General features: G+C 44.6%; 1 protein-coding gene across 1 annotated transcript; it reads left to right on the forward strand.

The window, feature by feature from the left end:
* Positions 1-7,412: 7,412 nt before the first annotated feature.
* Positions 7,413-12,831, forward strand: LOC104514481 (ovomucoid-like). The gene is made up of 8 exons (XM_010158179.1): positions 7,413-7,467; positions 8,448-8,467; positions 9,260-9,396; positions 9,911-9,968; positions 10,251-10,387; positions 10,970-11,030; positions 12,057-12,166; positions 12,650-12,831. The coding sequence occupies exons 1-8, from the start codon at positions 7,413-7,415 to the stop codon at positions 12,693-12,695; spliced, it is 624 nt and encodes a 207-aa protein (XP_010156481.1). The 3' UTR covers positions 12,696-12,831.
* The last annotated feature ends 1,015 nt before the right edge of the window (positions 12,832-13,846 follow it).

Here is a 13,846-nt window from a genome sequence, read left to right on the forward strand (position 1 = left end):
CATTTACATTCCCAGCATCTATTCCCCTTTAGGAAAATGGTCACACTGAGTCTCTAATGGCAGACTTTCCCTTTTCCAGGGAATGTGGGACACCCAGGGACTCAGGAACAGCAGTCATTCCAGTGACTAAGAAGCAGGGCAAACCAAGAAGCAGCCTGAACTCCCATTGCTGTCCGTGGCAGCATCCCAAATAATGTCAGCTGAATGCTGAGCAGGCAGCGTACGATTGGACGTAAGTGACGCATATACCTTCTGTTGACATTTTATTTGGCAGGGATTTAACACTAGCTTCCTAATATTGCTATTCTCCACAGGCGGCGTTCAAATGTATGAAGAGAAGGGTAGCAAAAAGATGCAAAATATGAGACAGGTAGGAGAAATATTTCTTTGCTATGCAAGCATGCACAAACAACCTTCTCTGACAGCATGAGGAAAGTACAGTATAACCTGTTTCAAGACCAGAAAAGGAGACCAACAAAATCTTTGCAGATATCAGTGCATTCAGCTCTCCTGAGAATGAGAATGGGGCACAGTGCCCAAGCCAGGGCACACAGGGGTCACGTGATAGTGTACAACATAGCAGTTGTTATGCACGTACTAACATATTAAGTAAATAACTGCATTACTTTGCTAGTGCAATAGTTCAGAGGTGGCAGAAGTCCTGCTATCTACCCCAATGTCTGTGAAATAGTAAAATGCCATAATCCAGCAACATGCTCCTTTCTGTTAGCACCAACGGTGCTTCACCCATGTCTGCCTGCATAGAATCAACCAGTGGGCTCATTAAAGCTCAACTCTGCAGAATAAATGAAATTGTTGCCCTTTCTTTCGATGCTCGTAATGAAGGAAGAAGTGTTCAGTGGTTATGATGTTAATAGTCCTTCAGCTATAGAAACTCCTTCCACTCAGTTCCTCCTATTCCAGTCAAGTTATAGTACCATGATACAGCCTGTCTCTCACCCCATTCTTCCTTTCTTTACCACCAGGGAGAGCAGCAGATTTTCATTCTTGGCCTGTTGCACCGTATCCCTCAGAAAGAAATTCCTTATTGCTGCTTTATTTACAAGATCTTTCTTAAAAAACAAACCATCATTCATCCCAAATCTCAGAGGTTCCTAGTTTTCTTCCCATAAATGAAAGCAAACACCTTCATTTGCATCTTCCAAACATTTTTTCTCATATGAATTTTTGCAAGTTTATTGGCTGATAAGGTGAGATCCAGGAGCGTATTTTTGTCTGATACTTGACTAACCCTTGTTCTGCATTGCCTTGTCCTGTGGTTTCACGTGGAAAGAAAACTTGGCTGGGGATGTGAAACTCTGACTCCCTGGGCAAATAATGGGCAGGGCAATGCCTCCAGGTAAGTGTGGCAGCGATGGATGGGTACCTCCAGGAACAGCTGCTTTCCACTCCTGCTTTCTTCCTTCCATGTGGCACTTGTACAAGTGGACACATTCTTGAAGAGTTTAACTTAAATAACACTTTAGAATAATTTCTCTCTCACACATATCATTGTCTGTGTACAAACACCTGCACCTTTAGCTCCCTCAAGTTGGGCAGACCTTTAGCTCACCCTGTCCTGAGCTTGCATGAAGCAGGTCCCGGATCCTGGCACAAAGGGCTGTGGAGCCACAGCCTGATGGGGATCTGTCTAACAGGCCTGGGGCTGAGTCCAAGGCTTTGGCCATTTACTCAAGGAAATTCTCCTTCAGCTGCCTACTGCTCCAGAAAGGGCTCAGGAGAATTGTTATTCCAGTCCTCCTGACCTCTGATCAAGATCATAAAAGGAAACTATCACTTGTTTACAGCCAGTCCTCCCCAAAATGCACAAACTTGGTGTGTTACTTACCAAGAGGAGGGAGATGTAAACATCGAAGGTTAATTACCCTCTTGTCAAAAGCACTTTGTTGTCTATAGACATGTCTGTCAATTTTACGACATAGTACCGAGGGGAGCGAGCACTGAAGGCATGTTCCTATGATAAAATAATGAGACTTGGCAGCTCAGTGTGAAGAGATGATCCCTGTGCTTCATGAGAGACTGTAACCTGTCTCCCCAGCCAGCCTTGACACAGCCTTTGTACTGCAGTCGCATCCGGGATGCTTATCCCTCTGTAAACAAGCTCTCGAATGCAGCTGTCCAGGGATTAAACGATCTTCCTTGAGGCCTTCGTATTCCTCTTTGCTGCTTGATAGCATGCAGCAATTGCTCATCCCCACCATACTGAATTACTTTTCCCAGCCCTGCTAGTTAGTCAATTAAAATATCTTTCTTCTGCCTCTAAGCCTCTCTTGGCAATGACACTTGCGTAGCTGTCTGAAATCCAAGGGACACAGCCACGATCCCCCTGCCGTGTGCTATTCTGGTGATGTGCGTGCTGCTAGATGACTGGTAGCTTGAAAATGCCTCGTCTGCTGTCCTTTGGAGATGTGTTCAACTATTCCCCTGGTTTATATAAGCTCAAAGCAATTTGCTTTCATGGCAGAACACGCTTATTCATTCTATTTTAACTGTGCACTGAACTATAAATAATGTCTCCTTGCAGATAAGAATCTATTGAATTTTTTTTTTTTCTCTACCTTTGGAAGAATTTCTCCTGATCCCAGGTCCTGAAGGAGATGTTCCCTGCCTTAGCAGTGAAGTTGCCAGATTGACTTTCTCCTGCCAGGCAGTCATGAATGGTGTCAGCCCCTGGTCAGCTGCTGCTTACCCACAGCCACCTCCTTGTTGTTCCTGCTCGGGCTGTGGCAACGATTAAATGAGCACTCAGTGATGCACAGCCAAGATCATTGAAGTGTCAGGAAAATTGATGAAACCAATGATTTCCACTTCCTCTGACCCGCCGCAGGATAACATTGCCTGCATTACCTCAAAACCACCTAACCTACAGTATGTTCACTTCAATGAGTAATAGACTGGGTCATTGTCCAGCCAAATGTTCTGCTGTTTAGTGTCTCCTTTGTCTGCTGCTCATTCTATTGTTTTCCTGCTTTCACGTGAGTAATTCTTGCTCTGTGTAATGGAGCCCTGACCTGATGTCCTCATCATCCAGAAACCTGCTCAGAGCTGGAGCACAGGACGACCTGGTGAGGTGACATTTGAAGGTATATTCTCATAGTTGGCTCTGTTGAGACTTGCATCTGGTCCAGACTGCAGCAATGCAGTGAAAGGGCTGCTATTTTGGCAGCTTATTTTCTGTGGTGCAGATAATTTTGCTGCAAGTTTGAATGTTGGTGTTGTTCTGGGGAACTGTGATGGCAAGGGTCCTGGGCTGCTGCAGAAGTGGAGACACTTTGAAATCATTGAGAGCTAATAGTATTCTTAAATGTGAGTAGTTATTGGGTTTTTTATACAATGATTGCAATCTACTCTTTTTGTTGTACATGTTACTGGTCATGGTGCTACCTGTAGATGTGGCACTTAGGGATGTGGTTTAGTGGTGGACTTGTCATTGTTAGATTTACAGTTGAACTTGATGATCTTAAAGGTCTTTTCTAACCTATATGATTCTATGATCCCCTGTAAAACTGTGCTGGGAGCTCTTTGTACCACTCCCCTGGGATCTTTTGGCAAAGGTTGTTAGAAAACTCTGAGGCTACTCTCCTGGGTCATGGAGAAGTATTATGTTCCTTCATTAATAAAAACTATGCATAGGAGAGAGCATTATGTAAGTACCATATACATAAAATAATTCAGGTTGTAAGAACTCTCTAGAGGTCTCTAGCCCAACACTTGCTCAAAGCAAGGCCAAAGTCAAAGCCAACTCCAAAGTCAAAGCCAATTCCGGATGCTCAAGGCCTTCCTTATTCAGCTGGGTTTTCAATATCACTGAGGAAGGACATGTTTGGCCTCTCTGGTTCCTGTGCCAACACTTGGTCACCCTCATGGCAAAGAATAATTCCTCATATTTGGTCAGAATTTAATCTTTTCGTTGTGCGGGTCTGAGAAGACTCTGTCTCTGTCATCTCTACAACCCCAGCAGGGAGCTGCAGATAGCAATGTGATCCCTGCAGCCATCTCTTCCCCAGGCTGAGCAAGCCCAGCTCCTTCAGCTTACCCTAAATGCCCTGTGCGCCAGCACCTGACCAGCCTGGTGGCCTCTGCTGGACGCGTTCCCATGTGTCAACATCTGTCCTGGCACTGGGGCCAAGTACATTTTATTCATTGCCTAAGTAATGTGAAACCATGTTAGCCTTCACCTGCAGGGTACAAAGTTCTGCACATGATCTTATTAGCTCAGAAAAACATTCACTGGCATTACCTGAATCAAACTCTATTTAATAAGTTCATTAACACATGGATATGTTTTCATATGGATATGCTTTAATCCTATCAGTGACTTTGTTTGCTTTATTGCTCAGTTCAAACGGTGCCTTCGGGCACTAGGTGAGAGGCAGATCTTCCACTTGTCCTGTATCGGTTTCTCCAGGCGTGTGGGTCAGCACAAACAGTTATCGGCCACACTGTGGCCAAGAGAAAGACAAAGCTGGGAGCTGCAGTCTGAATTGTATTTAGCAGGCATTCTGGAGTGATCAGAGGCAATTTCATGAAAGAGCTACAACTAATTATTTCTATTTCCCACTTTTACAATAACTATTTGTTAATTAAATAAAGTGACAAAACCCAGGAATGTTTGGAAAAGTGTATTAAATAATTTGTCATTCATTTATCCCTGTATTACTTACACTTAGAGGTCACATAGTTTTGATTCTCTCAGAGAATATGAAATAGATACTGGCAAAAACTGTAATGGAAAATGTAAAACCAAGGAATTCCTTGGGTAAATGAGAGAGGATGTTGTATATAGACAAATCCTACCCTGGTGTCAACTCTCAGACCCTCTGGTGCTCACCACCACAACATGTGGCAACCCCAAGATGTGGTACTTACTTGCAGAACTCGGCCCTTGTGCTGGCTTCTGCACACACAAGGATGTTCCTTTAGCCAAATGGTCATTAGCCATATGCTGTATCTGACTTTGAGGATTAGAAGACCGTAATGAAGGGGATTACAGCATGAGATCAGTGGCAGGATTACAGACCAAATCCTCTTTCTAACTGTTCTCCCAAGAGCTGAGCAACCTGTCCTACAGCGTGAGTTTAGCCAGCTGTGGGATTTTTCCACGCTGTTATCGGAGGCAGGATAATCTGGAACTGTAACTCTGGGTGTCAAGGCTGCAGACATTGGCTAGCTAGAGGCTGTACACGAGTCTGAAACCTGGTGATTTCTGGGTGTAATTTTTGTGGCTTGCCTGGAGGGGGGTATCTGAGTGGCTCGGGAGAGACTGGTCTTCTCCAGTCAGCACTTAATTGTCCCAGACTTGAGTTCCTACATTGTCTGTGGGTGAGTGGCGAGAGAGTGAAGGAATGGATGTGCTGAACATCAGATGGATAGTGTGGTAGTTGGAGGAAATATCTGGGTTACTCGGGCTCAGTAAGTGCCAGACCCACTCTGGCAGTTACAGTGGAAAATTTTTCTTTGGTGTTTACAGGCAATGCACGCCAGCCTTTGGCAGGAAGGTGCTCTCCACCCATCAGGAGAGAGGCCAGTCCTGCCTAAAGGACAGCACGGACCGGGGCAGGAGCAAGTGGGCAGCAGGCAGGAGGCAACCAGACAAAAGCTGCCAGGTCAGGCTGGCGGGAAGCTGCTGGGAAGGTTGGTGAGGATGATTCACAGAGGTGTCGCTGCCTGGCTGGAGGAGGCAGTGGCAAGGTTCATATTTGACCCAGAAAGATGTGCATCCCTCCGACATGCGCAGAGTCCGTATGTGTGAACTGCTGAAGGCAGCAAGCATGGCATACGCCCAGGGGAAAAGCCTCTGCCTTCCAGAGATGCCATCCACCAGCACATTAGGGCCATACGTCTTGAAGATGTACCAAATCTGTCTAAAATATTCATGCATGCTCCCTGTAACTTATAGAAACAAACCCAGTTGCATAATTATTTTAATGCTTCACCCTTTAAAAAAACCTATCTCTTTAAGGTAAAAATGTAACCTAAATATTCACACAGCCATGCTGTGGCCTTCATAACATGCCAGTCCCCAGGATAGGTGATTCCATGCACTACAGTGCAATTTATAAATTTAACAAAGCACACCCTTTAGACCACTGGAATGTAGCAGAAACCAACACAGTTGCTTGGGCTTTCAATGATTTCAGCTGAATTTCATTTGATTAATGGGTTTTGTTCAAGGCAGCACCTGTAAAGCATCTTTTGCTCTGCAGCTCTGGTAGTGCTGAAGTCTATCCTAAATGCAATACTTAGCTCCCATGACCCAAAAAAACTAAGTAGGCTTGCCATTTTGGACCTGTGAAAGGGATCATGGTGAGAAACTTAGGTTAAAGGCCGAACCCACTCCTGAAAAATTATGCCCGCTAAAAGAGCAGAGATCCAGCCCTCCTCCAAGGAATGAGCAACTAGGAGATGGCACAAAGGCTGGATGCGCAAGACAGATAGGAAAGTTGTGACAGGCTCCATGTTTTAAGTATCATTTTCTAAAATATCTGTAGGGGAAAATGACCCACTGTACTTTCAAGCATAGCTGGTGCTGTGTAAACAGGCTCCCAAACCTTCAGTGTCTTTTGTTCTTAAGGTGGCTTGGCGGAACACTTTGGATCGGTTTGTTTAACTCAGGCTAGGTCTGTAAATAAGTGCTCCCTGCTGACAAGGTTCAAATGACATTTTTAGTGGCATTTGACAAAATTTAACCTGCTTTCAAGTCCTCTACTGAGCTCTTCTATACCCAGACAGTGAAACTGTCGAGAAGCCTTTTCTTCTCCCAGACCAATGCTAAATACCATTAGCTTTACAGATTAGACACAGTCCTGCCCGACTCACCCGACAAAGCTTAACCAGTTCTGCTGTTGGCAAAGCCACACCTGACCCATGTTCATACCTAGTGGTGAATGTCTGGGAATGTGGGAAAAAAGCCACCCAAACCCAGGAAGGCAAGCAGAGCTTCTTAGACTGATCTGCAACCAGGGTAGTACCGCACGCTCTGCCCAAGCTGCTCCCTGACGGGACACGTTTCTCTGCAGGGATGGATGAAGGTCCTGCTGCTTACTCCCCTCTGTGTTTTGTGCTCCTTACCTTTCTGTTAGGTTTCTTTTGTCTAAAAGGCTGTTTGTTTGGTTTTGACCACTGAGAACATGTGGCACTTGTCTCAAGCTATTAACCAGATGTCCAGCCAAAATCAATTGCCCAGCAGATGCAGACCATTACCTGAAAGTCAAGACCTCAATAAATATTGCCAGCCTCATTGTACTGGTGACAGATTCTGCTGGTTGTTTTATGTTACAGTTGAACAGCTTAGACACTGCATTTGTATATATTTGCAGTCAGCCTCAGAGAGACCATCTCAGGAGCAGAGCAGGAGCAGGCAGCCTGCGGACTCAAGAACAACTTCCACCATGACCACGACAGGCATTTTTGTGCTCCTCTCCTTCGCGCTTTGCTGCTTCCCAGGTGAGTAACTCTCAAGGCGCCACAGAGGCTTCATGTCTGAGTCCTGGATATCTCTAAAGGGATAAGATAATGGCATCAAAGAGAGACAATCTTCTCCTACGAAGAGCAAGGGTGACTCGCTACGTTGGCATTGCGTAGGATGCAGGAGCAGATCTCGGGGCAGTGTGAATTGGATGGCTGTTGTAGCTGGTTGTCTGTCGTAAATACAAATAACTGAAAGCGGAGTTTTGTCTGGTAACTAGTGCTGCATGCTTTTTACACTGTTGTATTAACACTGTTACACTGCTTCCCCTTGTTGTCATACAATTATTGTAAATGGATTGAAACAGGGCCGTAAGGAGGTGGTCAGACCTCCAGTAACCAGTCACGACAATATTGTAATGGCACAAGCAAGTTCTTTGCCAGAGCCTGTCAAGTTTCCTGCAGTACTTTTGCTGCTCATAGGGAAACGAGAGATGAAAACAAGCCGGAGTCTGATGTTCTCACTGCATATTTACATCTGATGAAATTACAAAGTCAAAGACAATATTTTTTTTCACACTCAGCTTCTGTAAAATGCATATTTCTGACAACAGATGCTGTATGTATTTGCTTATCCTGTAGGTGAGTATTTGCATTTGCATTTATCTGTATTGACTCAGGTACATAACAGCAGCTCTTTAGGGTCAAAACGGATGTGTAAAAAGATAAGGAAGGAAAAGCTATTCTGTTTTCAATTAATAAGCCTGCCTATCTCAAAATAAAAAAGAACAAAGCTATTCAAAAACTTCTTTCATCACAGACAGCAATAAGCAGTGCTATTATACTTATCAACATAGAGAAAAAAAATCATACTTAGTTTATTTAGTTCAGGAAACCAATCAGTAGAAATCATTCAGTTCGGTCCTGCGTATAGGAATTTTACATCCAGATTTTGAACTTTAACTGAAGTCTTATCATGTTGGCTTTGTTTCACCCCTTCTGCCTCTCTCCTTTTCCAGATGCTGCCTTTGGGGTTGAGGTGAGTGGAGGATTTCTTTCTGTCACTTTTCTCAGGTATGTGGCCTGCTAAAGACATAACCAAAGGAATGGGGGGGAAAAAACCTCCGGCCCGTAGATGCTTAGCTGTTTTTCACCTAGCATGAAATTAGTGTCGTCGTAATCAGATTCTACAGTGTAAAACAATAATCATACTGTTCTTGCCTCTACATCTATGCTGTACATTAGTGATGCAGTAGTAATAATACAAAATTTTTTGATTAATTAATTTTTTCACTGATTTAAACTGGCCTAAGCTTTAAGCTGGTCATATATGACTGGCTCTAAACTGATAGCAACAGACTGTGATATTAGAACGTACCTGAAGGCAGCCTACTGAAAGAATAAAATACTGTCAGATGCTGCAGCTTCCACACACCAGGTAATTAGTCTTGCTTCTCTGAAAACAACATAATCAGTGTGTTGAGAATGAAAGGGTTATAAAAGAAGTGCCCTGGAGGAGCCACAAAAATATAAGAATAGGGACCAATGGATAGCCTTTGTAAAATTATGGCAAGGAAACGTGAGTGACCACCACTGATTCACCCCATCTGGGGAGCTTTATGACTATAGTCTTCTCCTCCTTCTCCTCTCCTTCTGTGTGGGGAGGTCTCTGCAGGAGGGATTCACCCCTTGCCAGGTTGACCCACCAGCACAAGTCTGTGCTGTGCTAGTGAAAAACCCACCGCATGTTGTATCTGGTCACTGTCTTGTGCAAAATGAGTTGCAAATGTAAAATATCTTCTCCACCCTGTTGCTTATGTTCGTTTGACAGGTGGACTGCAGTAAATATCCCAACACTACAAATGAGGAAGGCAAAGAGGTGTTGGCCTGCACCGAGATCCTCAGCCCCATCTGCGGTACCGATGGAGTCACCTACAGCAATGAGTGCCTGCTCTGTGCCTACAACATGTACGTACTGCATGGCAGATCTCAGCAGCAATGCTTAGGACTCCTGGCAGCACTGCTTTTCAACAAACAGGGATCTGTCACCTGTCACTTGTGTGAATTCCCCCAAAATGGGCTTGGGTATCATTGCATGGCACTCCATTGCCTAGACATCGCTTTAGTCACCATGTCTCTCTTTTGCTGGCGTAATTTATTCAGGCTTTTCTTCTCCAGCTCAAGCATCTGCCAGATGACAGCCGTTAGGTCACATCTCATCACAACAAAGCAGAACAAAAGGATGGAGAGATGCTCTGCTGTGAACTGCCCAAAATGGTCCCTAAGCTCTCAGGGTCTTTACAACCCTGCCAGCCACTCTATGCTAGCTGGTCAGGGAGGATGGCTCTACCCTCTCAAAGTATATGAAAGCCTGACTGATAAAAAGAGTCAGTTTTCCCTTGTATTAGTTACATATTTCTGTATTCAGGCTGTAGCAAGGAGTCTTGTCTGAGCTTCCTAACATTTGTCTTTCCCTCTCCAGAGAATATGGAACCAATGTCAGCAAAGACCATGATGGAGAATGCAAGGAAGTTGTCCCTGTAAGTGAAACCAAGGGCAAAACAAGGGGCATGCTTCTGAGTGGCCAAAGCTGCTTATTGACTCCCCCAAGAAATAATTCAAACACTAAATAAGAGGATATATGAGATGTCGGAATCTTGCATTGGTCATGTTCAAGTGAAATGGCATCATAATGACACACAAAAAAGCATTTTTCCCCACTGTGGTGGTATCCTAAGTGGCCAAACAGACACACTCACCAGATCTACCTGCTTCATCCAAGTAAACTTTCACTGGTGCTTTGTTGTGTGTTCCCTCAACAGGTGGACTGCAGTAAATATCCCAACACAACAAATGAGGAAGGCAAAGTGGTGTTGGTCTGCGACAAAGCCTTCAGCCCCGTCTGCGGTACTGATGGGGTCACCTACGACAACGAGTGCCTGTTCTGTGCCCGTAACCTGTGAGTACTGCTTGTGCAGAGTTCTCCTGTGAGGGACTATGAGAGCTTAGCACTCCCCACAGCTGCTCTTCTGAACATCAGGTCTTCTACCAAGGATTTTTCTGTACAGCGCTTGGACTTTGACCCTCCTCTTTCCCTGATAACTAGACCCTGTTTTCCTTTGTGATTAAAAGGAAAACTCTGCCTTTGATCTAGAGAGAGAAGTAGAGGGCTGGGTGGGGATCTAACACAAGGAGAGAATGCTTCCCTTAACTAAGTTAAAAGGGACTGTGTGGCAGATGCTGCCTTGCAAAGGACAGCAACTAGCCTAAGGTGCATTACATTGTCACACAACCTAGTTCCTAGTCCTCTCTAACACCCTGCACCATCCCTTGCCCTTCTCATCATGCCATAGATCAGCACTCTGGCAGGCTGTGACTTCACCTGAGCTGGTATCTAGAGCCACCTGGACACAGCCTAAGCTGGATGCCTCCTGTATCCCGTTCATTGTACCGGAAGCTCGTCAGCATTGCTGGGAGCTGAGGGTCAGCAGAGCAACTTGCTCACAGAGCTCCCTAATGCAGGTCTTTTCCCTTCTCCCAGAGAGCCTGGAACCAGCATTGGCAAGAAGTACGACGGTGAATGTAAGAAGGAAAGTGATGCAGTAAGTGAGCTGCGTGGTGAGGGGCTGGGTTTCAGACCCACTGGTGTCAGGGGAAATCCTGCCAGTGTCTGCAGCAGCCCCCAGACCAGCTTCTACAGGAGCGTAACTGCTACTGTGCTTCAGCCCAGGGAAGATTTGCTTTCTCCACATGTAATACATACTATATGCACTAATGTTAGAAGAGGATGACTGCACAGGAAGGGATCAGTAAAAGATCGGTAGCAGAAATAATACATCTGGGCAGAACTGAGAATAAGAACAGAGAATAGCTTTTGGGGTCAGACCAATGGTCCATCAAGCCCACAATGGCTTGATGCAGAGCCTGCTCTTAGCAGGGGTCATAAGGATTGTGTAGGGGAGAGTAAGAGTAGAGTGAGTATGTATGGGACTCTTCCAACCGCCAGCTATTTTCAGGTGGTGGGTCTCAGCTAAGTGCGATTTCTGTGTGGTCAGTAAGCCTTGATGGATTTCTTCTCCATGAAATCCCTCAGCCTCTTCCAGGAGGCTGTATATGTCCCATATACACTTTTTGCACTACGATAGTGCTCAACAAGTGTAGCACCCATTGCACAAAGAAACAACATCCCACTCTCGTGGTATCTAGCTAAGTGCTGATCTTCCTGTTTTAAGACCATGGGAGAGATGTTGGACCTTTATACAGGCATCTGCACCTACACTTCTCCAGACACCAACACTCTCCATTTAATTTCCTGGCCAGGTCGGGAACACGGTGCGATGTGATCACGACCACAGCACGTTGACAGAGTGAACTGCTGCTGCTTAGAATTGCTGTGGTCAGGTTATGATATACATCTTTTCAGACAGGAAATTATGATCTATTTTTATATTATTAAATTCTTCTGGCATAGGAGAAGCTGACACCTCAGTTTATATCAGATTGTGCAAGGAAGTTAATTACTTCTAGTTAGATCCTTATCATCAGCACTGCAGCTGCAGCTAGGGGTTCAAGCTGTACTGCTACTGAATCCTTCATATCCTTCACATTAGGCTTTGGTTTTTTTGCAGGTTGACTGCAGTGACTACCCTAAACCTGTCTGCTCGCTTGAGTACATGCCCTTCTGTGGCTCTGACAACAAAACATACAGCAATAAGTGTAACTTCTGCAACGCAGTCGCGTACGTACCAACGTGGATCACATTCGTGTTATCAATTGTTTCCTATAGGCACAAGTTTGCACAGTTGCCACTTTCTTGTTTGCTGACCAGTGTTAATTAGGGATTTGGGGCAGGGGAGAATACCAGCTGTTAAGCCAACCATTCTTCTTATTTCATTAGGGCATACAAAGAGCTATGACTGGTTTGTTGATGTGAATGGTTTGAAGACCATTAAACATAATGGAATTTTTCTTGCATGTTGCAAAGAAAATTACATTTGAAGCTTCATTATAGTTTCCCCAAAATATTTTCAGTTTTAAGAATGGGTTAATCATTTCACTCATCTCTTAATAATCAAATAGCTAATGGGACTCTTGAGTCTGCAAGTTCTTTGTCTCTGGGACAGGATCCTATCTGATGTCTTCTCTAGGAGCCAAGCAAAAGGACACACTGTAGCAGGCCGGACTCTGTTTAATCCATTTTTTTTCCTCTCCTCACTTCCAGGGACAGCAATGGGACTCTGACTTTAAGCCATTTGGGAAAATGCTGAATATCAGTGCTGAGAGAATTCACCACAGAATCCTCACTGGCAAATCCCAGCTAAAGATCTCACCTCAGTACATCTTGCCTTCTGGGGAACTCAGCTCACTTCTGATTTTCTTTCTCAATAAACTGTATCAGCAACATTTCTTTGCCTTGTTTCACATGTCATCTCATAAAACATTTTCTTCCGATTTGTTGTATGATGATGCCAGGCTCAATAGGTTACGTGCTTATAGCTCTGGGCTTTAACAGGAATGTCTTTCTCCCCTCCCTCTCATAAAAGGCAGAAAATGAAATACATAAACCTCAGAGCTGTGTGACTTGGCATATAAACAATAGTCAGCCTACATTAGTGTTCAGACACTTGAACGTTTGACATTGTAAAGGGCTGAAATACAGCTCTGAAGTGATGACGCTGGCTAACCTCTTCCAAGGTATCTCTGGCGCACTTTCCCTGTGCAGGTATCACTGGGGAAACCCCTTCAGATGGTGGTGGTGTCTGCACCAAGAGCTGATCCCTGGCTCCTTCAGGCCTTACCTGAAGTGTAGCACTCTGCGAGGGCAGTCAGTTAACAAATTCCATGTTTCTCAGACACGAGTGGGCCCTGACTATTTGTCTAGGCCCTTGCAGATGACTTATTTCTAAGTTTTTCCCATCTTGAAACCATCCTTTAACAACCTCCAATTGTTTTAAGATAAATGTCCTTCCAGGGATGGTTCCTACTCCTGCCTACTTGTCTTCTCTCTTAGCCTTTAATAATATAATACTCTTTGTCAGCCCAAGGAGTATCTCGGCAGTGTTTCACAATCCAGGGACAAAGCATCCTTCTGTTTTTTGAGAGTGTGACCTGTCACTGGCGTATTGTTCATGAAATTTATTTTGCTTTTGTCTTCTGTTGGGGTATTGAATTGGTGGGGTTTTGATCCACACAAGAGAAACATAAATAAATTGGGCATATCCTTTTTAAAAAGTAATATCTCCCACATGCATTTCTTCTGGGAGCCAAAGGGAGGGAGGGTGCTTGTTTTCCTTGATGGAATGAGGTTATCCAAAAAAGCGACACTTTGGTGGTAAAACAAAGGATTTATGTTGAGATGGGCAGAAGGATGAAGCAAGGATTTCCAGATTGGATCCAGCTTTTCTGGGATCCAGGCTAG

This window comes from Eurypyga helias, unplaced genomic scaffold (genome assembly GCF_000690775.1).
Source record: "Eurypyga helias isolate BGI_N326 unplaced genomic scaffold, ASM69077v1 scaffold44538, whole genome shotgun sequence".
In the NCBI taxonomy this organism is placed as follows: Eukaryota; Metazoa; Chordata; class Aves; order Eurypygiformes; family Eurypygidae; genus Eurypyga; species Eurypyga helias.